The following is a 25623-nucleotide window of genomic DNA, read 5'->3' as shown; positions in this document are numbered from 1 at the left end:
ACAAAAGGAGTGTGTTTGTGTGTATGAGCAAAGTCAGACTAAATGAGCCTTCAAATGATGAGACCTGCTCATCAGCTCATTTGTTGCTATGGTTTAAATCTAAAATGGACATTCGTGTTGAGTAGAGCACTGCCTGTACATTCTGTAAAATTCAATTCAACACTTCAGCACAAACTCTTTTTTAAAAACTTTTTCACTTTTTAGGGAAGAAAGCTGACATCACTCTTACATCCATGTGTTAGGTTAGATTAGCATAATTGCAGTAAAGACAGCCAGGCCCTGTTAAAATCTGTAAAGTACATCGATCTGCACACATCCTCCCGCACCCTAAAGGACACCTTGTACGTATCTTAAAGACTTCACGAAATTACAGGGCTGGCTATCTGAAAGTGTGATTAGATTTAATGACTTCTACTATTGCCCACTTTCCATCTTTCCACCAAAATCAATTCAGTTCAGCTTGGCGGTTTTAGCATTATCTTGACAGACAAACAAATGGCATTGAAATTATCTCTGAATTGGATTTGGAGTTTTTCTTTCAAAAGGAACAATTTGTTTAAAACAAATTGCACAGCATTGTAAAAACGTGGGTATTATATGAGCTGAAAAATACATTTTATCAATGATAGAGTGAAGTTCATTTCACTCCTCAAAGAAATGACAGTTTTCAACGTGGAAAAAGTCCTAAGAAGCAGCCAATATGGTTTTAGGTTTAAAACTTTTAATTTTTTTTACAAACAGAGTTACTGGTACAACATCTGTATTAAGTTTTAAGCACACAGTTACACTACACTAACTTAGCTTTGAGTTGTCATCTTGGAACACGTCCTACTAAGATATGTGCTAAGGTTACAGTGGCAATCACTCTCAACCAAGCTGAGCAAAGAAAAATAAGATCAGATGCATACCGTACTACTGAAGACTATTTGCAAAAGATGACGTGTGCAAAATGTATGTAGTGTTTGAGTTCAGTGTTTTAGTGAGATAACAAATTTTCCATCAGTAGAAGTTTGTATTTTGCATGAATGACTCGATTCTCTTTCATTGCCCGATAGATTGAATCAGTTCCTTGTCTATAAGGCCTTTTCAGACCAGACAAAAAAAGGAAAGAAAAAGAAAGCTGATGATAAAGTGACTTTGCATACAGCAAGTCTACCAAGTATTCAGCAGCAATCCTTTTATTTAGAACCACTCCTGTGTCTGAGAGGCACCGACCATCTGCCAGATTATGTTTTTGTTCGCAGAAATCGAGATAAAGTTTTGAAGGTCAATGTGTAGTGAGTCCTGGGAGAAAATGGTATGCATGTGGAGGAGCTGCCTTTTAGCTTTGCAGTGGGACAGGGGGGTGCAAGAGGAGTAGCAGAGGAGTAGAGGGCGAAGGACAGAAAGTTGTCGCATTACAATAACTGAATTTTAAAAGAAAAAAAAAGGAAATTGGACAGATAAAAGAAACAGTTTGACATGGATTTGAAGATTCATATGAATGTTGGCAAGAGAGCATAGATGGAGATGCTGCTTGGAGTGTGCATCAAAAATCTCTGGGTGTCAAACTGTGGCTGGGAATTTTGATACACATCTGCAAAAGCTTCAAACACCCCTCATACTTTTTAAAAAATCTATCTCTCATATGCAAGGCACCTATGGCAGTGCTACAGTGACTGTTTCACTGTCTGTCTGCCTTTAGCTTTCCTTAGCAAGGCTAGCAAGCTCCTGGATGCTTTGTTCTGAGTGTATAAGGCTTGTGGTTCAAAGAAACCCCACAGCTGGTGGAGATACTGAGTGGAAAAAGCTGTCTGGCTGCTCCTCCATCATGTGCTCAGATGTGTTAATCCATGTGCTTGGAACTTCTCACGTGGGGTCTTAATCCCCCTTCCCTGACTAAATCCTGTCGCTTTGTTATGGCCATCTTTGCTGTAATGAGATGGTACACACTCTGCTTAGCAGTCACTTTGTAATGCCTCTGAATTTAGTTATTATGCATTCATTCTGACTACAAGCTTGTGCAGACTGCAACTCTTTAAAGAAAATGCTGTTTTACCTAAAATATCAAATTTGATCTATTTAATGATAAAAACTATACCAAGTCATTGGATGTGTGTGTTTCTCTGTATGTCTACCTTAGTTACCAGCTGAAATGTCATTACCAAACACCATCTTACTTTTTTATCATATTCCTTAAGGCCACAGTTGCAGCCTTTGCAGCCAGTGAAGGTCATTCTCACCCTCGAGTGGTGGAGCTACCTAAGACAGAGGAGGGGCTTGGCTTCAATGTGATGGGTGGCAAGGAACAGAACTCACCTATATACATCTCCCGTATAATTCCTGGAGGCGTGGCTGAAAGGCATGGCGGCCTAAAGCGAGGGGATCAGCTCTTGTCTGTCAACGGAGTGGTAGGTCTAACCAAGCTTATATTTTGATGCAGCATTGGATGAGAGGATGAATAGATTATAGATAAGCTTCTCTGATTCTAAAGATTCTATTCTAGTCTCTGCTGAGGTATTTTTAGCAGTTTCTCACAGAGTGTTTGATCCCTAGTTTGAAATCTGAGTCAAGAGTTAGCTATTGAGGTCAAAATGTTGCACACATCTTGAGTAAAAAACTGAAACTTCTTAACCCACTGGAGAGACTTTCATCACAGGGTATAAAAAATGGAGGAAATGTTGTTTTTTTTCCTTTTAGAGATTGCTATTTTTAGGGATATGTTCAAATCAACTCCCTTTGAAAATCCATCCCTTCTCTGTGTCTGGTGATACTGCAGAGCGTAGAAGGAGAACATCACGAGAAAGCAGTGGAGCTGCTGAAGGCAGCCAAGGACAGTGTGAAGCTGGTGGTTCGCTACACCCCCAAGGTGCTGGAAGAGATGGAGGCTCGCTTCGAGAAGCTCCGTACAGCCCGGCGGCGTCAGCAGCAGCAGCTCCTGATGCAGCAACAGCAGCAACAGAGCCTGTCCTCTCAGCAGAACCACATGTCGTAGGTGAGGCGCTTCATTACTTTAAGGGTGAGGGGTGGGGGGAGGTGGATGCCAGGAACGCAAATGGTATCTTTCTATTGCATGGTACACCTCAACTCTGTCAAAGTTCCAAGCATCAACCTACTTTGACTTATTAAAATGACAATTTGTTTAGAGTCTTATAAAGATGTTGCAGACATACTATCTTTCAAACTTTATTTGTGAAAATGAAAACCACCAAATTGTTACCATTACTATTAATTGGTATTGTCATCATTAGCTAACCTGGGTAATGAGGAAGCCCCGCTAGTTTTTTGACTAGAATGTGGTCAGCTTGGGTGAGACCCAAATACAGAGATAATGGAACACACCACAAGTCCAAAAAATGTCCCACATGTCCTGTGCTCTGAGCTGGTCCATTACTCCCACAAAGAAATGGAAATATTTTTGTCCTGTCCAGAGGGTCAGCCGATTAGATAAACCTAGTTGCAGTATCCCCCAGTGCAAAATGAAGTTCCGGAAGTGAGAGGAGGGAAGCTGTGATGAATGGTGCCATGCAATGCAAAAATACCAAACGTGGAAGGCGAACAGAAGTAATAATAGCTATGGCTTCTTCTGGCTCCAAAAATACCAACATCATGGCTGCCAAATTTTAAATCAACATGCAGTGAACCCAATGAGTGATGTCACATTAGATTAATTTATTAAGTAACCCTTGTTGACACAATACTGTACAGCTGAATCTGAACTTCACTGACTGGATTTGCGTCCAAGATAAGCAAATGGCTGTCTTTCTGGGGAGATAGACAACTAGTGTTAAAGAACTGCTGTCCCTGGTGTTACCAGATTCTCCCACAGATTTCTGTTTAAATCATTTTCAAAATTTTCTTCCATTGCACATGTCTTTTTATTTATCAAGTCACAAAACTCGTATCATGGTATTTACTGATTATTAAACTTTTTCATTACGTGTGTAAAGAAGCTTTCCCCATAGCTGCTGAAAGTGTAAAGTTGCAGATTTTATAAACAAACATCAAAAGAACTGAGGAGGAAAAAAAGCAAAGAGAAAGCAAGTTCAGCTCTTCCCTTTGAGTTTTAGTCCTCGTGCTCTGTTTTGCCTCCTAAGCTATTTTACTGGCTGGTGTGCCGGTAGCAAACATATGCAACACATACCAGTACAAAGCCTGAAACCTCTGTGGTATTCTTTGTGAAAACAGCACCACCTCCTATGTGATTCTGTTATAAGAGATTGTAAATTATTCAAGCTGTACCAGCTCTGCAGGTACGTGGATAAGTAGTTGCAGCCTCCACTATTGTGTTTTTGCTTGAATCAGCTTGATGGAGTACAAATTTTGAAATTAGCTTTGAACTCAGAATAAAGCAAACTCCCATTTTAAAAATGGCAACAAAAAAATGATGTATCATGTAATGCGTAATTCTGCACATGCATGCCCAGTATGTTTCCCTGACATATTGGGCATGTGTCCGAGATCTCTCTGCTCTTGGTAAGCGTTGCGCTTTTGATACTAAATCCCCTAACCCTATCTGTAGCCTTGCGCTTGGCACAGCGCAGCTTGGGAAGGTATTTGGGAGCTTGTAACATTGTGTTTCAGAGGAGCTACAGAAAGGGAGCTGAGCAGGGATCTTGTTTTATCAATGCTGGCATGCCAACCCCAAAGATTAGCTTTGGCTGCCAAGTGAATGCCGACCAAGTGACACACACGAGCAGGCTCGAGAGTAACATAAGCCACTGGGTTGTGGGGTTAAGATTAGCTCTGTGAGCAAGCATGAAGCCATTGCTCTCAGCTTGTTTTTCTGTTGTTTTTGTCCCCTGTGTTCTACAGGTTGTTCCAAAAGAAGAAGAAGTGAAGAAGGGATGAAAGGTGGCTCTCAAAGATCACCTGTTTGGATTGAAGATCCCAAAGGAATCTCTTCATCACAGAGAAACCAACAAGTAGAAGACTCTTTTGCATACTCTTTCTCCCTTCCAGTGTACCACAGATTTCTGAGCAAATACAAAGAGAGCGTTTTTTTCCCTGAAACTGGTGCTTTAAAAAACAAGTACGATGGGACACTGAAAGTCGTCTGGTTTAACTTTGTATTCCCTTTTATAAGTTCTGACTCTTACTGAAGCTACCCTTCTTGTGTTTGTTGTTTCTTTGCTTTTACAGTTATCCTTTTCGATTGCTTACATCTGTTACGTCGTGTACCCTTTGCCATTTTGCCATAGTTATCATTTGTACGGTGTTGTTTCTATTGATTCTTCAACTGGTGCTTGTGACTCTGTATGAATGACCATTGATTTCTTGTCCCATTTGGATACTCTTTTTTACCTTCTATATTGTAGCAAAAAAAAACAAGTTTTTGTATTTGGTAGGTTTAGCAATAACACACCTTCCTCGGTTTTTACGTTTTGCCACCAAATTCGTGATCAAATACATACAGTACATATACGGAGTTAATGTGCAAAAATAAATCACTGTAAAGCAAAGCAGGTCTCATGCACTGCAAGGCAGCTTCCGAGTCCAAGTCCTCTGTGCCACTTGAAGAGATTATTGATTTACAGGCAGTATGTTCAATTAAAGTGCAATATTTGTTACAAGAGTTTATTCAGTAATCCAGACTTAAATTTATTTAGGAAATATATGATACAAAGGCATTATTTCAATCATCAGATTTGCTAACTGTCCTGTTTCCGACAGATAAACAGAATGTCATCAGTTTTCGTTTTCTGAATATTAAATAAAAGATATGCTAGAATTATGTTTATTTTATAGCCAACTAAAGATTTAACATAAAGTTTTATCATTCCTTCAGAATATGATGTATTCTTTCTAAGACATGCAGATTATTATTTGATATCTATTTATTGTGTAACAACTGAGTTTTAGCACATAGTTCATATGGATTTGTTCCAATGTTTCAACAGTCGTTGTGAGAAGTTTTGAGACTGAATGGAGTGTTTGACCTTTTTTTTCCTCTCTATCCGTAAGATAAATCTGTTTTCTCAATCAAGTACCTGAACTCCAGAGTTAAAGTAATAATCCGCCCATCATATCTGCGTTTACTCTTGTTTCCACCATTGGTGCTGAGCACTACTTTGTTCCGGTTCTCCCTTTCATGTAAATATTTATTTTTACTTTTATCTCTCCCATTTTCTCGTGGTAGTGCTCTTCTCTTAGTTTCCTCGACCATGCAGGCTTTACCAGTTTGGCTTTTCTATTGTCTGTTGAATCTGAAACTTTGAAAAAGATCACTCCCGCAATACCAGGTTGCATCTGGTAAAATTTCAAGATACCATGAAGTCCCATTTTCGTTGAAATATTGCTGATAATTTCTTTATAATGATTTGTGTATTCAGTGAATGTAAAAGATTTGTTTATATTCATCTATAACCTTACATATAATTGCACCTGTCAAGCAAAAATCTTCTATATTCAAAATGTGTGCCACGCTGCTACATACAATAAGACCATTCTCCATATAACCTGTCAGCATTGAGGAATACTTAATATCAAAGCTTTTGGGTTAAGTGACCATAATACTTGGGTTTTACGTGAAATTTAAACATCCCTCCAAAACAAACATCTTAAAAAGACCCTTTTTGTATCTTTAACTCACAGGTTCTCTTTCTTAATTGACTTACATTTTTTAGGCTAATAGTCCTGTACTTACCGTAAAGATGATTAAAAAAAGACAACAAACTGTTCATATGCAATTGTTATACATATTATATTTGTATAAATAAATCTACGTGCTTGTGTACAGTGATTGCTTTGTCGAGTCATCCGTTTATATCCCATGCTGCATTTCCGTGGTGTCATTTGACATTGATCAGTGCTGGTCAGAATTATTGGAAGCCCAAACGACAACAAAATATCTGCTACAACACTGAGAGAGAAACCAATGAAAGAAGCCTGTTAAGGTTGGTGTGAATTTTAGAATAGGCAGCACACAACACATCTGAAGAGCTTCAGGCGGACCTGGAGCAATATGGAGTGGTGGATTCAGCCTGTAATGTACACTGCACCGTGAAAGAAGTTTGTTTTTGTTCTGTTAAGCCCCTTAACACTGACCTATGAATTATTCGAGCATTAAAAAAACAAATCTAACTCAAGGGATGAACAAACTTGTGTGTTTGTGGCTAAAAACAGGGCCTCCATGTCACGAACATCCTCTGTTATTCACTTTACCAGAGCACACGCTGACTAAGGTCTCTTCAGTTATGATGCAGACACCGGCAGTATGCGGTGCACGGAATATATAGTACTTGCTCCCGCAATAAAATAAAAAAAATTCAGTGAAGACCTGATACAGAACCTGAGAGATGCGTCTGGACCCTCAGTTGATTTATCTGCTGTTCACTGAAGCTTAAGATGAAATGGTCTCCAAAGACAGGTGGCTGCTATGAAACAATGCCTAGGGAAGAGAAACAAAGTAAAAGGCTGAGGTATGATAAATCATACAAGAACAGGACTGAAAATCAGTGGCAACTTATGGAGACCTCAAAGTTATTGAAGCAGTGTTGGATCATCTTGACTGAGAACGGAACAAAAACCAGCCAACACCCAAGGAAGAGCTATGGAATGTCCTTCAAGAAGCCTGTAGAACTATTCCTTCGGACTTCTTAAAGAAATTATGAGAAAGCTTGTCTAAGAGGGATAAGGCTGTATTAAAGAATGAAGGCGGTCGTAAAGAATGTTGACTTGCTAGCTCATTTTGTAATTGTAAAAGCTGTCTTGTCTTTTGATGCAAACTTCCATTTACTTTTCCACATATTTCAATAAATGGCTGCATCTATTTGTCATTTTCTTATGTAAAGAAGTGAGGGGTGGCTCAAGACTTTTGCCAAGCATTGTGTAAGACAAAGTTGTTTTGGGTTTTTTTCTTGCTGCCTCTGGTAGTAGATGAATGTATAAAGGAAATTATGAATTCAGTTGATTACAAAGGCACAAAGAACAATGAGTCCTCCTGGAGAGTTGGCAGAGTGGAGTTACCCTTGGCAGTCAGGTAGAGCTGGGTGACATCCAGTGAAATTGAATTGTCAGTTTCCTATGAAAATATGGTCAAGAGGTTGAAGATTAAGATTATTTGAGAATCTGGAGCCTATCCCAGCGGTCATGATTAATCTAATGAAATAGATAAGTATGACTGTTACTGTGTTAGCCATATTTGATTTTTAAGTCAGGGCTGATGAGGTTCCTCCACCTTTCTGAGCCAGAAATCTGACGCCGTGGAGCTCTCCTGATGATTGATCTTACTTGGAACTAGGAGATTTTGACTTCTGAATCCAAATGAGACAAATGGATCTAAACCAAGTAAAGAGGAGTACCAAGAGACGTATTTCGACCAAAAAGTTCTAGATATTGCAAGAGGGATCGCCATTCTGTTTGTAAGGGAGACAGAATAGGTTGTCAGAATTCACGATTTCAGAGGAACTCAAAGAGCTGAATCGAGATATGTGTGCTTGCTTGCTATTATGTGAAGGTACACGCTAATATGCAGCTTAACACAAACAACACTAACATCTTTGTTGCCCCAAAATAGCATGACCACTGGGTGAAAAGGGCTCATGACTTAGACCAGCTGTGTCAATACCGTGGAACGGACAGAAACCAGACTATAACTGTTTAGAATTGTTATCTGTTAAGTAGTCTTGATCTTGAGCTGTAATTGTTCTTTCAAGGATCTTAGACTTGAAATGGTAAATCTGAAATGGTCAAAAATTACACGGATTGTCGGAGCCTGTTCCAGCTTTCTTGAGTCTGAGAGTTTTTGCAGCTGTTTTGAGAGCAGAACTGAGGAAGGAATGTATAAGGTCATTGTGCAGGAACAAAAAAAAAAAAAAGAAGGATAGTCAGGCTCTACCAGAGGAGCAGATTCTGGAATTATTGATTGAATGAATCAACAAATATTGATTTTGAAATTGGAGACTGCTCAAATGCTACACCTCTGCCAATTGTTATCAAAATACATACATATGCACACCTGTTTGCACAAAGTTTAAATTATTCTAATATAAATGTGAACTGCTCAGTATGTATACTTTTTAATTGTAGAATGTTAATTCTCTTGCGAAAATGAATGAGGACATGAGACCGAATTACTGTTTTTCAGTGCAAATTTCATCATTTCAGTGATCTAATAGCTGCCAAAAGTTGTGTGATTAAACTTTGTTTATTACAGCAAATAACCAAAGCCTAAAGTGACAAAACCCAAAGTTCAAGTGGTATTAGTGCAGGTGACAAGTTTCTCACCATTTTCTATGGGTGTTACAAAGAGAGTCTGAATGTAGAATCTTCTCGAGACTGCATAGAAACTACAACAAAAGGCTCAACTGTGATTCTTTGGGATTTAGGCAAAGTTGATACCACCTTATAAACACTCTCAGCGGGATGTTTTATTTAAACTTTAACTTGTGATCTCTATTTCAATTCCTCACACCGTGCGACAGCACTGAGCAAGCTGTGTCAACACATTCAGTCATACTTTGCATGGGATTAATTTATTGAAAGCTTTGTTTGTTATGTAGCTGTGGAACCCAGAGGATATAGAGGAAAGAAGGATTTTCTTCATGATCAAAAATATTGCAATCTAGTAGATATATGAATAAGCAAAAGCTTTCATTAGGCTTGCCAGCAGGGACACATTTTGCAAGAGCAATTCTTTGTTTGCTAAATGAAAAAGCCAAGAGATAATCAAACAGACATCAAAACCTCAGCATCAAAATAATTCCTCCAAGATGAATTCCGCTGTGAGACTGAAAATGCAAAAACAAAGTAAAAGAAGAACTTCCTCTAAGGATAAAAATTATTTAAAAAAAAGAAGGCCAACTAGACGTTTACTCTTAAGTTTGTGTTGACTTTTTATTTAGGTTCCTTTGTTTTGTCAGTTGAGCTGATCAGTCCAGGAATTTACATCATTTCACTGTCAATAAAAAAAAAACTGCCCATAAAAATAGGACTGAGTTATGATTCTATATCCTGAGAGTTCACATTTTATGTCATGATTAAGAAAAGAGCCATAATATCAACAATATTCTAACATTAACGAAACATAGGTTTTAGAGTTTAGATACTTGAAACGCAGTGTTTGTGCATGTTTGTGCATACCTGTACCTATCTGTTCTCATCTCTCCGTTTCTGTCGCTGCAGTTCCTTGCTCAAACAGCAGCATAACAAGATATTGCCTAAGGGTAGATTAAACTCTCCAAAGGCTCCAGTTAAACAGTCATTACAAGATCAGTGTTCCCCACAAACAAGGGAAAGTGTGTAAAAACCTGTACCTCGGGCAGACACAGGATCAACCACATCATTCAGAGACTCCAGGTATAGCTCTGCCCTTCAATATTTACACATTGAATCCAACCACAGGAGCTAATATACGGTTTCTCATGTTAAAGTGGGATGCACAAGAAACACCTCTCTCTTGTGGTGTCACAGAGTACTACAGTAGCTACTTTTAGACATTCTTTAACACTTATAATAAAGAAGAGTCGATGTATTAGGTCATATTAAAATGAATAGAAATGACAGAGATGGAAAATAATTGTTATTCTTTGCTAATTCATAGTTTACATATTAACTCAAAGGCATGTCTAGAGCTGAGCTTACATGCAGTCATGGAGGTTAGTGAAATACAAGCCCCTGCTGGAATGTTTCAGAGACAGAACGCTGTTAAGCTGCTTGTGTTTGCCTTTGGGCAGTGTTGCACTCCAAGTATCTGTGCTGGAGCAGAGCACAAAGTTCTTAGATTACTGTACAGTCCATACGGAAAGAAATCTGCATTGTATGATTGTCAAATAGAAGCCAGATAAGTCAGTTGAGGTATTCCCCTTTAGTGCCACCTTTATCAGACTTTAAGATTTGTCAATTTTCTTTATGTGTGTTTGATAATCAATTTTATCATGAATTACTCATTCTCATTTATTCTACAAAAAAAAAAAAACTGTAGTTCAAGTAGTATGCAAAAGGAATTTTGGCTCTCAACACATTTATTTAACACCTAGAACAGCCATTACGTTCCAAACATATTCGTAAGTATAAAGCACAATAATAAATGTAACAAATAAATTGGTCAAAGTAGCCTCAATTCAATCATATACTGATATTAGTATTAGTATATTGTCATGCTCTATCAGCTGATATTAATGTATACACAATATTCAAAGATGACATTCTTCTATTGCACATTGAGTTCTTTTTAAAAGTTTGTTTTAATGCACTTGTATGTGTAATTAGTAAGATATACTCACAGTCACATTCTGTTTCAGTTCACATCTCGTAATATTTTACTTAGTCTGCTGTTTGTTATTTGTCAGTGAATCCACCTGCAGATTTCATCTTGCATGACTGAAACCTTCTAAATGTTTCAAAATTTCTGAAGCAATCACTGCAGTTTTTATGATTTGGCTCATTCTCTGTCAGTTACTGTTTATGATCTGGAAAAATTTGCACAAAGATGCCGAATTAGACTCATTCACATGAATTAAAGAATTTCAGGGCATCCTGAAAATGCTGTGAGGGAGGCATGTAGTTGTTTTACTAGATGTTCTAATGGATAGCGGTCTGTTATGTTGAAAAAGAATTTAGATCTCAATAGAATTTCCTGTTCAAATAAAGTTGAAATACAGCTGCATAAATGAATTGATGAAATTTTAATCTTAAACTGATTCAATCTCGGGGAGCTTGTCTGGCTGTTTTAATTCCAGGAAATTTGAATGGATTTAGTTGAAGCCATATGTGACTGCAAATGTCATGTGTGACATTCCTGTTCCGTTTTTAGACCAACTAGTGTTAGCATTTATGATTCTGATGTTTGCAGAACTCATTTTTATGTCAATTATATTTTTACACCCATTTTATGTACGTTGCTGTCGTTATTTTGTGGATGTTTTGTTGTGTAACCAACGCTCATGAGGTGCTGTCCATTTTGGCCAGAACTCTTTTAAATACAAGATTTAATCACTCCTGTCTTCCTGGTTAAACAAAGCTTCACTAACTAAATAACTAACTAACTAAACAGATAGATACATAAATGTCTAAATGTTTTAGTTGGTCCGTGTGGAGCTGCCTATGTTTAAAATGTTCAAAAGTTTATCAGTACATAGCATTTTCTTTGCTTGCATTATTTCCAAAGCTGCTAATAAAATGCTGTCTACAAATGTCATGTACTGGAAAGCACATCTTATTTTTTCACCTCTCAGTTGTCTATAAAAACTAAAAACTAAAAAAATACAGCTAACTTGCAGCATGATCAAAGACATAACACACGCGTAACCCCCTCCTCTTCAGTCACACAATAAGTACTATTAGAGGCCATCTGTTTTCCACTCTGGTGTTGATGGTATAATCAAGGGTGTTAATGATGACTCACATGTGGTAGAAAAGAGAAAAGAACAAACAGGTACATGCGATGCTGCCTCCCCCCAAAATGACCACTCCAGCGCAGGATAATCAACACAAAGACACAAAGACGCACAGATTGTTGCATCTTTATTTGGTGCTTTGCTTTCACAGATGCTAATATGATGGTCTGTTTTTATATAATTCATCTTTGATGCAGGGAAAAAAAAAACACACACATTTCAGACTTTGACTTTTCTGTATGACTCATAAACAAGGGGCCACAAGAGTGATTACAGCTGTGAAAAATGACAAATGTTATCGGCTGACCTCCAACGTGATCCCTACACCTTGTTAACTGGAGACAGCCAAGACTATCCGGGATGAACCGTGTGTGTGGTGCATAATAAATAACCTGCCCTTTCATTTTGATATACAGCAGCCGTGCTAGACTCATGTTCATTATTATGCTAATTATTGTGAGATGCTATTTCAGATGAGTGATTTTCACAATGAAAACTACAAAACAGTTTTCTAAGTAATATCTTTAAAAAAGAAGTTGAAAACCCACTAAATCATTAATAATAATGGTTTGTGCTTTAGTCTTAAGGGAGTTATTCTGATATCTAAGCACATGATCCAAAGCAACAAACTCAAACTGATCAAAATTATTGGACCAAACAACAAAACATTTAATTGTTACAAAAACGTGGAGTGTAAAAAGTTACAACACTGCTTAAATATCATTTCATAATTGAATAATTCAGCATTACTTTAAATATGTTTCATTGGTTATAACAGCATGTGAGGAATACATGGGAATTATTTTACATATTTACAAACTCATGTACAGTATAAAAGCTGGTTGCCACAGGTCCTCGGATTCTGCTGAGTCCTCCTCCGCTTCGCACAGAAGTAGTTCTTATCTTTTTTTTTGCGAATGCAGCTGGTGTCTGATGAAAGCACGGCGCCTGTCTGTGGCAAAGTATCTACATCAAAGCGAGGTTTCCTTCACAGGACGTGGTAGACGGGCCTGGATCCAGGGCTCTCCGGTGTGCAAGGCTGCGAGTCAGAGCTGCTGGGGGAGAAGGTGGCCATGTCTCTCAGAGCAGCCGCTCCACAGCTGGACTCCACCGAGGACAGGCGGTCCACGATACTGGACAGGCACTCCAGGCTGGAGGCACCAGCCGCTTTTTCGTCCAAACTCTCTGATTAGGACAAAGAGAGACTCAAATTAATCAAGTTTGCTATTCAAGGATGATTTTACCACATACAATATCCTAAAGTAATAATTAAATATGTGTTATAGGGCTCAGTAGCCAAGACAGACACAATGGATTTATGTAAAAGTATATTGATACGTGCTTCCTAAAGCACGAAAACTATTTCTGATTCCAGGTTTCAATAATAAATGTGGTCACTAAAGGACTCCCAGAACAACAAATGCATGTCACATTCATATGAAACCGCCACTGCTGTCAGAAGGTCTTACCATTCTTTGAATATGAATAGCTGTTGCTATAGTTTGCATTCAGCTGTTGCCACAGTGGACTGTTGTTTCCAGCCTGGAAGGACAAATGAAATCATATTTACCCTTGAACTCTGATAAACACTTACAAAAAACAGAGAAATGCGATGTGTCATGACTGTTCACACATATGTCACATGAGAAAAGGCAGAAAAAGAACAAAAACAACTAGTGCCCTTCATGATATTATGGATAGGCTAATATATCCTGAATTCCAAAGTTATTGGCCTCTATATTTCACATCCACCTTAAAGTCAAAGTGTCTGTGCGCGCTCCCCTCCCCTGCCCAACTCTGAGTGTGGCGAATCGATTGTATCAGTGGAAGCAACACCAGTTTGTGCAAGATGACACTTTCTCGAAGTAAATCTGCAGAAAATCCTGGCAGCGGTGCAGAACATGCAGTCAGGATGGAATGCAAAGAAGTGCCCAGTTTTTCCAGCCAGACTTCAGTAAGGTGGATTTAGTTTGGTTTATTAGGGGCTATAAAGTGTTCGATGGTGGGAAAGCCATTAGTACATCCAGCATTATAAGTTCTTTTGTATAATCTGATACACAGTCAACTCAAGACAGAAAAACTAACAGCCCAACATGTGACAATAAGCATTACAGGAAGAAGACAGAGATCCTTGTACAAACACAGTGTTTGTATTATGGGATTACAACAAAGTAAAGCATGCATGGACAAGGGCAGTAATTGAGATCCAGAGGTAAAGCATGCCTATTTGATGTTTCCAAACTGGTATTAATATGGCACTGCAGGTAATGAGATCTTGCAGAAGTAAGATGACGGTGTATTCATCAACAATATCAAATTTTTCAGGTGTTTGCAGAGCAGTTTTTCTCATTTCTGAAATATTACTGGCTTTACATTTACAAAGCCTCTGATCAATCAGGTTTTTACATGAAGAGGTCTTACCATGCCATCAGAGCAGTTGGACAACGGGCTCCCCGGCTCAGAGCTGCTCTCTCCAGGTAGACCGTAAAAGTTCTCCACCTGCTCTCGTAGGAGCTCCTGCAAGCTTTCGATGTATTGGATGGCATTGCGCAGGATCTCCACCTTGGGTAGCCGCTGGCTGGGGTTGGCTGAGGTGCAGCGTCTCAAAGCCTCAAAAGCATGGTTGACTTTCTTCAGCCGCCGGCGCTCACGCATGGTGGCAGCCCGTCTGCGGTCCACAAAGCTGGACTTGCGCTTGCAGGCCTTACAGGCCCACTGCAGACAATGTCCTGGCTGGTGAGGAGCTCCAGGAACCCTGATGTGCTCATCCTCCTCAGAGCCAGCAAGCTCCATGCCAGGGCCAAACTCCAGGCTGTCTGGAGAAGAAGCGCACGCTCTGTCATAGTAGACCTGGGATGGTGAGAAGACATCCATGACTTGGGGAAGAAAGATGTCTGAATAGATTGCGATGTGGGTGCAGAAGAAGGAAGAAGGGTAAAGGAGTTGGGTGAAAGCAAGGAGATCTCTGAGTGATATGAGGGGTCTGTTGCCCCAGGCCCCCCTTATATGCCCCCAGGCCGAAGCCCCGGGCCCACATTGGCCAGATCTAATTACCATGGCCCATTGGCCCAGCCAGAAGGCAGGCTGGAGTTAGTTCAGTTCCCTCCCTGCCCCATCCCTACCATTGCCTCTCACCCCCTAGTACCCTGCAGAGTTTCCCACATCTGCACTTACTGGTGTTTTCCAACTTATCCCCAGTTTTCTCCAGCCTTTCTTCTGCAAGGACATGATGCACACAGTGTTTGGAATTGTTTCAGGAGAGTTGGCGAACATCTGCAGCCTCAACCAAATCATGGCCAGTTTTAAAAATAGTCACAATTTTTTCTTTTACTTGATTAGTCCCTAAACAGTAGCTGACACCATGTCATACCTCACAATGAGAGTGACACTTTACTATGAAGACATAAATGCTGCAGAGAGTGTGATCTGTTTGGTCAAGCTGTGCAGAAAAGGAGGGTGACCACTTGCATGAGTATGCGGGCCAATTTTTACGGTGGAGACAACAGCGTTGCAGATGCAGCCCAGCTGCAAAGGAAGGTGTAACATTTCAAGCCCTGTGAATTCACATAACAGCGGTAAGCCCCCTCTAAACACCAGGGCTCATCATTTAAGGTGCTGCAAGTTAGGTGATCCCTGTTTGCCTAAACTCATTAAAACGGCAATTACACAAATGACACCACTGCACAATTCCCCGACCAAATTTTAACCATCAAAAGTTACTGACACAACTCAAGCACCTCAGCTCAGCACTCAACAAATGGCCACGATGGTGCAATAGTTTTTATACAAATGGATGACTCAGGCTTTAAGGAGGTTTTGAGCTGTGAGGAATGCAGAGTTGTTATGATGAGGTTATCTGCGCATCTCAGTTCCTTTGTTTGACAAAATAAAACAAAAAAAGGAAGAAAAAAATCATTTTTAGTTAAAGATTAGATGAGATTTTTTAACTATTTAGGATTTAATCACATGTAATGTTTTTCGTTAAAGTTTGAGTATATGTCCTGAGTATACTTTATGTCATTGTACACTTGTGTACTATTTCAATAGTAATAAACACTTAAATACCCAAACATTATTCTTTAAAAATAAATCTTTAAGTTTATTACATGTGTAAGAGTGGTTAACTTTAGAGAACACAACTATCTTTTATGTAAGTTTAGTAATGCAACTCCTTCTTCTTGCACTTTTTTTTTCTTTTTGGTTATTAAGTAGCAATTTTATCAAACTGTTCAGTAGAATCCTTGTTTCTGCATAAAAATGTTTTTTTTTTAATAGTATAATGAATGAACTGATATCACGAACTTGCTCATGTGAATTATCGATTTATTTGGGATTTACTGAACACTTCCTCGACAAGTGATTATCTGACTAAACGGGGCTTTTTTTGCAGTTCGACCCTGTGGAGCCGACTTCTTCAGGTAATTGTGTTGGTGACAGCTCACAAGGATACAATGCGGATATTTCTCACAATGTGTCAAAACGTTTGGTGAGCCCCCTTCTCTGGGAACTGCGCGCACCTAAGAAAACACCAGTACCTGCTGCCTCTGAATTGCCGTCGGAGTTTGGATTAGGCACAGCTGAAGAAGACATCGGCTCGCCTGCTCTTGTTGCTGCTGAGATGATCAAAGGCTGTTTGGGCTGAGAACAACGTCGACAATGAGAAAACCTGCCATCAACCGAGAGCTAATTGAGCCCCGGGTTAGATTGGCGCAGCACATGGCGTAATAGCGAATACAGGGAGCTTATATTGGCGCAGTGACTGCGCACAAGCCGGTGATGTGATCTGTGTCCACGGCTGGTCTCTTGGGAACTCTCTGAGGTTGCTTTTCTGTTGTTCTCAAGGGTCAAAGACAGAGTTAAGTGAAGGGCAGGAGGTGATCTTTAATGTTCACCTCCCTCACGTCTGAAAACCTTATTTCTTCATAACGGCCTCATGCTTTGACTTAATATGCTGCTGGTTTGGGGAAAAGAAATTCCATGTAGCACTTATACTCCCACCTAAAAACCGTTCCCAGTTAACAACATTAAAACATATATTTAAATTTAATGTTTAGTTCGGTTAAACAGCCTAAATACTATTGGTGATAGAATTTGGGAATATGATGTGTAAACATTTAAAAAAGAATGACAAATTAATTCATAGGTGTTTGAAAGGGGGAACAAAACAAAATGTCAGAACAAATGTCAAAATTAATAAATGACATTTTTTTCTTCTTTTTTTAATGAAAGGGAAAAAAAGAAAGAACAATGCATTATTTTTCATTTCTCTGTCTGGGGTGCTTTTCCATGCATTAAGTCAACTTTACATTCCTCGCAAGAATTAGTGAAACAAAAGAAGAAGAAAAAAAAAATTTTGAGTGGCAACACCATTTGTTTGGCAGAGAGCAGAAAGAGGTGCACTGCCAGCCCTGCTGCTCTGAGTCCTTCTCATAGTAGAATATTCAAGGGAAGTCTGGATAAATCAAAGTATTCAGCGTCCAGGTTTATCCTCCTCCTATAGAAGTCCGCCTTTCATCAGCTTTGACTTTTAAAAACACTGCCTTCACAGACAAATGAGAATTATATGGTATCATCAGCCATACAAAATTCCCTGCAAAGCCAAACAAGGGAAAGTCAGGGCTCAGAGAGGGGGCTCTTTCTCTGTGAGGAGTGGCGGGCTGCAGTCTGATGGAGAAGACATAAAAATGAAACAATGAGGTTAAAAAAAACAGCTGGACATTCAGCAAGTACAACGAAGATGCAGGTCTGCATACCAGCAAAGTCGGCAAGTCTAAAAGAGCAGAAAGAACCCATATTAAACCAAACTGTGTGTTGTTTTGGACAAAAGTCTGCATTGTTGCAGACATTAGGCTGGCAGTTACACAAAAGAGCTGCAAATGAAGGAAAACTGCTATCAGAGTGAGTGAGTGGGAGCTCATTAAAATCACATTACTGTTTCTAGCTATCAGATTTCTGTCTGGTTTCTGCTGAAAACAGGATATTTTGAATTAAGATAGTGCTGTTGAAAAATGCTGTATCAGGACACAGCTTTATTGGATGCTTTCAGATTTTAATTCAGCTCTGCCAGGGAGGAAGTATGCATATCATTTACGCAAAGAAAAGCACACAAATAAAATCTAAATCCTTGATGAAATACATACAAGAGATGCAAAGTAAAAGTATGTAAATGGACCCTTTCAAAGGAAATAACATTCTGTATAAATATACGTGTGTGTGTGTGTATACATATATTTTGCACTAATGTTCAAGCCAAATTGTAATGCTCAAAAACCAGCTATGCTGTAATGTACAGGTGTGGTTCGATTACATGTATCAGATGATAGCTAAAACTATGTCAGCACTGAGGTTCAAAACAGAATAGGAATAAAATCAAAAAGCATTACATCCAAAGGAAAAACTTTTTTTTTATAAAACGAACAAACTGCAAAAAAAAAAAAAAATTCTAAGCGAAGAGACATCAACACGAAAACACAACAGCATTTGGGAAGTAAAAGATTTCAAATAACGCAACATTTCACAAAGAAAACCCTGACATGTCAGAAAACAAATCATTTTCTTTTATGTAGTGGAGTTCCAGTACATCAAACATGAGCTACCTTTTTTAATCTCCAAAAAGGATACTAGCTTGGCCACAACTGCAAAGTGCCGAACAAAAAAAGAACAATACAGAAGTTTGAGAAAGACACAAACTACAATTAGAACAAAGGTCATCCATTAGTGATGCATTTAATAGGGTTGATGGGTAAATAAAGTGGCAAAAACAGGCAAACATTTCTGTAAATTAAGCTTCATAGCTTCTTAGACCATTTTGGCATCCGTAACCAGTCACTCAACGCAATTTGTAGAAACCCTTAAATCACCAAACAGGGGATGGCCTTCAAACTTAGGTTTAGTTTGAACTTATTTCCTGTTTGCTTCTGATGAAAATCCAATGTTTTAGAAGGAGTCTGAAGCTAGTTGTCTTCATTACTTCAGTCCAATTTCAGCAGTTTCCCTTAAATCTTTGAACTGTCCTTGTTTTCCATTTACTCTCTGTTATATTAAGGTCTTTTACTCTTCATAAAGGTGTAACAGTTTTCTTGTGCTTGTGTGTCTCTGCATGCCCAAGAGAGGCAAAGTCCCAAAGGTCAACCAGCGCTTTGTGTCCTCTGCAAAGATCAGAGTCAGCCCTGTACACCACATCAAGCACTACAACAAGCACCCTCCTCTCATGTCAGTACATGACACACAGGACAAGAGGGATTTCCATGCCACTGACATTGTGTCACGCATTTTATGTAAACGCTTTGCCACGTGATGACGACGAGAGCGATGATGAATTAAGACCTAATGGCTTAAATAACTGCATTATCCCGCTGAGCTTTGCACTCATGCCTGCAATCCAAGTTTCCATGTCCCCAACATGTGATAGGGGAGGAGAGTAGAGGCACGCTGTGTTTGGAAGGGACTCAAGTTACTGTTGTGGGATCAAGCCTGCTGGTGAACAAAGAGAAGCAGCCCAGCAGCAAATGTTCCAGAACAGTTTAGACAGTTTTTATAGACTTCTAACAAGCGTGAATGCTGTGGGAACTGGATCTTTAATTACTTAATGTTTTTGTTCTTTTCATACAGCATAGTAGTATATATCAGGATGAAATTGTACTATGACTAAAGATGATGTGGATTTTTGAAAGGATAAATCATGTTGTGGACATTATCCAATGCTCATATTACAGCCATAGTGGGATTAATTGAGATTACAGCTTCGGTATGTCATAGCAAAAAGGAAGAATACAACCGTTTAGACGAATGCAAAATCACAATATTGTCATTTATTTTGTTGGTCAGGTATATGTACAAATGTTCAAATAAAATGTCAGTTTTCTTCAAGAATTTGTTAGCGTTTGAAGACAAAATAAATACATTTAAACGTCACGTTGATATAAAATATGTACAAATTTGTTGCTCTTCCTGTACAAATGAAGACTTCATTCATAACAAACAGAAGCCAGAATGATTGAACGTAATGGAAAGAATTTAGAGATAGACAATGGAAATTTGAAATATCTAAATAGTTGTTGAGGTCTTCGCTCATTTTCAATTTTCTGCGACGTCCGCAGGGAAGTTGATTTTCTCGTCATTTGTGATGCTGTCCACAATGGAGGACAGACGCAGGAGGCTGGAAGAAGCAGAGGACTCACTGGTTCCTAAAAGTAAAAGAAAACAGAATCACCAGGGTTTTGGTTTTTATTGTATCATATTATACTTCAGACCCCAAATACATAAAACCTTAATATTGAATTTGTCCCAGCTGATTAGTTTTAGTTAAACCACCTGTTTTATAATGCAGCTAAAAAATAACTGGAATCGAGTTCTAATAAAGTCAGGGTGCTGAGGAAAATGTAAATGAAACAGAATGCAATGATTTGTATATCTCAAAAAACAATATTTTATCCACAATCGGACATGGAAAACCTTGTAAATGTTGATAATGAGTCATTTTACAATTTCATGAAACATGTTTGCTCATCTTGAATTTGATGTCAGTAAAATGTCTCAAAAATGTTAAACAGGGCCATGTTTATCACTGTATAACCTCCCCTCTTCTTTTAACTACAATTTCTAATGGTCTGAGAACTGAGGTGACCAGTTGCTGGACCACTGGGAGAGGTATTTTGTCCCATTCTTGTCTGATATAGGATTCTAGCTGCTCAACTGTCCTGGGTCTTCTTTCTTGTATTATGAATTTTATGATATTCCAACAGTTTTTAAGTGGTAAAAGGTCTGTACAGCAGGCAGGTCGGTCCAGCACCTGGACTCTTCTACTACCAAGCTAAGCTGTTGTAATAGATGCAGAATGCAGTTTAGCATTGTCTTGCTGAAATGTACAAGCTCTCCTCTGAAAAAGCATGCTGGTATAAAACCTGTGCAAACCTTTTAGCATTGAAAGGAAAGGAAACAGATGTGGAAGCTACCAATTCCAAAGGCACTAATGCATCCCCATACAATCAGTTTGTTGAACTGAGCGCTGATAACAAGCTGGATGGTCTTTTTTCACTTTAGTCCGGAAGAATAGGCAGAATTGATTTTGATTCTTCTGACTACACAATACTTTTCCACTTTGGCTGAGCCAGTTCTAAATGAGCTTTGTCCCAAAGAGGATGTCAGCATTTCTGCATAATGTTCCTTTATGGCTTCTTCTTTTCATTATCAGAGCTTTATCCTGCATGTTGGGATGGCATGGTCAACTATGTTCAAGGACAATGATTTCTGGAAGTGTTCCTGAGCCCATACAATAATTCCCATGACAGAATCATGTCTGTTGTTAATGCAATATCACCCAAGGAGCTGAAAATCGAGGTCAATCGATACTGATTTTCATCTGTGTCACTTAGACACAGAGATGTCTCCAGATTGGAATCCATTGACGATAGATTGTGGAATATTCAGTCTTTGCTATTCTACACAATTTGTGGAAGGATTTTTGATGGATTGCTGAACCTCTGCCCATCGTTACTTCTGAGAGACTCTGCCTTTCTAAGGGGCTCTTTTAAAGCCCAGTCATGTTACTGACCTGTTGCCAGCTAATCTAATTAGTTGTAACATGTTCCTCCAGCTGTTTCTTTTTAGTATGACTTACCTTTTTTTTGCCCACGTCCCAACATTTATGCTTTCTATGTTCTGTTGATTGGTTAATGAGATATGCAAGTCATGGCATTCTGTTTTTATTTACATTCTACAGAGCATACAGTCCTTTGGGGAATTGGGGTTGTAAAATTAATCTCAAAATGCATTTGTTGTCAAACGGCCACAAGCTTTGCACCCTAAGTGTCAAACACGTCTAACTCAGTGTGTCCAATCTGGACCATTAATGCTTGGCATATTGGATTTTTTGGTCATTTGCATAGTGAGAAGAGTAAACTGTTGTCTGCTATTTGGCTTTTGATTGTATCAACACCATACTGGGTAAACACCAATGTGGGAATGACCTATACAGCAACACTAGTAAACACATTAACTGAAAGTCTACACAATGAGTGAACCTTGGCAGGAAACTGGACATAATCCTATTAACTTCTATCTAATCATCATAAATCTTGGTAAATATTGAAATAGGTTTATAAATGCATTTTGAATCAAACACACAGAGGATTCCACAAATGTCACAAAATGTTTATCAATACCTGAAGTGTCAGATTTATTGGTAAATGTGGATGTGGCCTATTAATCATTTCTACCATTTTATTCATTATTATTTAGTAAAACTACAAAGATGCATTTATCCTAGTATACTATGTGAAGATGCTTATCTACAAACGTGATCCAAATTAGCCTGATGATGTCGAGTCTAAACAGTAAAAAGGTGAAAGGTCACAGCCCTTTCAAGTCTTATTAACATGTAATATGAGTGTTCTCTAAGAGAAAAGATAACTAAAAGGCAAAAAATATGGACTTGCATATTGTAAAAAAAGAACAGTAAAGAGACATCCTTAATTTGGATTTTGACAGTATCAATACCACAAAAGCACACTGTGCAACCAAGCAACTCAGTTCTACCTCACAATAAGTAATATCTGTCCAAAAACATATCTTGGACGGGCACTGATTAAACTCAGTTATAACATCCAGTCTATAGCATTGTGCATGGAAATGGTGACTGAGAAAGTTTTGTTAAGCCTTAAACAGACTGGAACACGCACATTCCTAGTTGTGGCTACATTTTATTCATTTATCGTTTATTGTAAGTGATGGTTGACAGGTGTACCTTCTCTGTGGTTCATTGCTGCAGTGGAATGATCAGCAGAGGCTGCCCAGGTCTCAGAGGATTTCTTCCAGTGGTATTCACCACTGGCCACCTGTAGAAACCAGAGACGCACATTATCCATGCATAGTTTTCTATTTTAATGACAAAACTCAAACGGATGCAAATAAAATTCTTAACCATACTGAAGAATACATGCATGCACAGAGCGATGAGGAAAAAGACCATCACGCTAATTAATAGAAAAAGAAAGTAATGTTAGTGCCAGCTGTAATAAAAATATCATTATGACATAGAGAGGTAGATATCCAGTAAACACATCATGGCATCATTATAAGCACCACAAACACATTTGAAGTCCAAAAAGGGATTGTTATGTAATTTGAAAAAGTCATTTGCGTTCCACAGGCACACTTTCGGACAGGTTTACAATATCCATGAATACTAAAAGAAGTTACCACTGAAGGTTAAGCTTACATTGTGATCTTTGGAGGTAAAAGCGGATCCATTTTGTATTTTCTCTTGCTCATCCAGGGTCTGAAGCAGGTCCTGTAGCCTCTCAATGTAGCTGATGGCACTGCGCAAAATCTCCACTTTCGGCAGTCTCTGGTTGGGATTGGCCACGGTTTTCCTCTTCAGCGCGTCAAAGGCCTCATTGATCTTCTTGAGCCTCCTCCTCTCCCTGAGCGTTGCAGCCTTGCGCCTATCCGTTGGCGCTGACTTTCTCTTGCAGATCTTACAGGCCCACATGAGACACTGACCCTCGCAGTGTGCCTGAAGACCCGGAGGAGCGAGCACATGCTCTTCCCCACTGCTTTCCCCCCCAGTCTCCGACGGAACATTATCCTGGCCTGGGGACAACGGGCTATCATTGCCGTTGTACAGAGGAGACACCCCTGCCATGTCCAAGTGCTGTAGTGGTCCATGATCTCCTTCTTCCAAATATCGCAAATCACTGAAAAGATACGTGTTGGTCTCAAAAAGGTCCATCATATTGTTGCACCCTTCTCTCTGTTTTGACAGTGGAACTCTGGCATTTAAATAGAGCAGCAGGGACACAGTCAACAGGCTTATATATAGAATGTGAAACTCTATCCAACACTGGCTGTCACACTGCAACAAGCGTCTTTTTTTTCAATGGGAGTTTACAACATACTGACTTTGAGTAGGGAATAAATACACATTAAGGCCTTCAAAAGCTATTAAATAGTTACCTCGAGTTTCATGACAGGTGCTATAACTAAATGCATCTGAAAAAATGACTGCATTGTGATTATTTCCAAAGATAAAGGGTAAAACAAAGCGTGTTTTAAACGTTTCACTTTTTAGCCACACTCTATAGAAGCAGCCTTTGGGTTGCCAGGTTGGAAAAAAAATTCTATCAATGAATGAACAGATTTTTTGTGTCACACATTTGCATCCATCTGTTGATTTCACTAGTTCATCCTTTTAGAGGTTTGTAAGGGCCTTGGAGGTGCAGTACCCCTTGGACAATTAGGCAACTGGTTCATCACAGGACTTTTTAAGCCTAAAGTCTTTCACTTTTGATTTAATGAAAATCACAGTTTCTTAATATGCAATATTCTAAAAATCTGAAGACAGCAGAGGACAAACACTGGCTAAATGAAAATACAGCAACAAATTTATGTTCTTGCCATAGCATGCAGGTTTTCTCTCTCTGCATACCTTATATTTATTTACCTTATAGAATGTGGGTGTTCTTAAACACGAGTCTCTTTTGGAGCAATCAAAACCAATATCATCCCATTCCATATAGGTGGGTTTTTACCTTAATATAGAGATCTATGAGCTGCTTTTAGGCTCCAAATAAGGTGCCACTTTCAATTTTTGGATCATTTTGTTTTGCACTTCGAGTCTGCTGCTCTGTTGTGACACCTAATGATTTTCCAAGGTTGCACATTACACCTTTATCTGACAAACTAGCTAAATCACATGTAATACCCATATTTGTCCAATCCATAGCAGTTTCACAATCCAAAGTTGCAACCAAAGGAAACAGTAATGGTGCAATTCTTTAAACTTTTATTGTTATACTGCAGTTTTTTGTGCTGTGGAATAACATATTTCACAATCTGTCATTAGATCGGGTTGAATAAAGCCTTGTTATCCATCAGTAACAGCTGACATTGTGAAGATATCGTGCATCTGGACATGAAAAACTTACTTATGTTTGAGTCTGTAAGGTGTCTCTATGTGAAGTGTTTTAATTGAATCATCAAAGCAGGCTTTCTCCATTAAGTCTACAGCTGGAAAAGGTCAATAAGCTTTTGGTGAATATATTCTGGATAATTCACGATGTCCTGGAGCTCTTTTTCTGAATGTATATGGTCAGTGTTTGAAAGATGTTTGAAAGGAGTCTGGGGGTTAAACGTATTGCTCATAAATGCAATCGTTATGTGGATGTTTGGTCAAAAATTCAGCAGCCAAATAGATTTTTTACATTATGAAAATGTTACATCGTAGAAGTCTTTATTTATAACTTTTTTAACTGAACGTATGGTCCATTATCATCACCTCTTCCCGATTGTTTACATACTATTACCA

The 25623-nt window shown here is 38.8% G+C and overlaps 3 protein-coding genes across 5 annotated transcripts in view; 1 reads left to right on the top strand and 2 right to left on the bottom strand.

Annotated features, from left to right (window-relative positions):
* Positions 1–6721, top strand: part of lin7a (lin-7 homolog A (C. elegans)) — a 32871-nt gene extending 26150 nt beyond the window's left edge. The window contains exons 4-6 of one of the 2 annotated variants that reach the window (XM_072377533.1): positions 2181–2390; positions 2759–2970; positions 4795–6721. In XM_072377533.1, coding sequence (XP_072233634.1) covers positions 2181–2390; positions 2759–2970; positions 4795–4819 — 447 coding nt within the window. In that variant the 3' untranslated portion in view covers positions 4820–6721. Of the gene's footprint in view, positions 1–2180; positions 2391–2758; positions 2975–4794 lie in introns of both variants that reach the window. The other variant, XM_072377534.1, reaches the window with a different exon arrangement.
* Positions 6722–12870: 6149 nt separating this feature from the next.
* Positions 12871–15274, bottom strand: myf5 (myogenic factor 5). The gene is made up of 3 exons (XM_072377361.1): positions 14739–15274; positions 13787–13859; positions 12871–13502 (listed from the first exon to the last, which is right to left on the bottom strand). Exons 1-3 carry the CDS (start codon positions 15189–15191, stop codon positions 13306–13308), a joined length of 723 nt encoding a protein of 240 aa, XP_072233462.1. The 5' UTR covers positions 15192–15274; the 3' UTR covers positions 12871–13305.
* A 4871-nt stretch (positions 15275–20145) lies between these two features.
* myf6 (myogenic factor 6) lies at positions 20146–24078 on the bottom strand. Of its 2 annotated transcripts, none has more exons than XM_072377303.1 (3): positions 23536–24078; positions 23062–23152; positions 20146–20503 (listed from the first exon to the last, which is right to left on the bottom strand). In XM_072377303.1, exons 1-3 carry the CDS (start codon positions 24049–24051, stop codon positions 20394–20396), a joined length of 717 nt encoding a protein of 238 aa, XP_072233404.1. In that variant the 5' UTR covers positions 24052–24078; the 3' UTR covers positions 20146–20393. The 2 variants fall into 2 exon arrangements, with proteins under 2 accessions (XP_072233404.1, XP_072233405.1); XM_072377304.1 differs by lacking the exon at positions 20146–20503 and adding an exon at positions 21070–21134.
* Positions 24079–25623: the final 1545 nt, after the last annotated feature.

This window comes from Leuresthes tenuis, unplaced genomic scaffold (genome assembly GCF_036924035.1).
Source record: "Leuresthes tenuis unplaced genomic scaffold, fLeuTen1.0.hap1 SCAF_23, whole genome shotgun sequence".
In the NCBI taxonomy this organism is placed as follows: domain Eukaryota; kingdom Metazoa; phylum Chordata; class Actinopteri; order Atheriniformes; family Atherinopsidae; genus Leuresthes; species Leuresthes tenuis.
The sequence above is the reverse complement of the archived record's forward strand: the minus strand, read 5'-3'. Positions and strand labels throughout refer to the sequence as shown.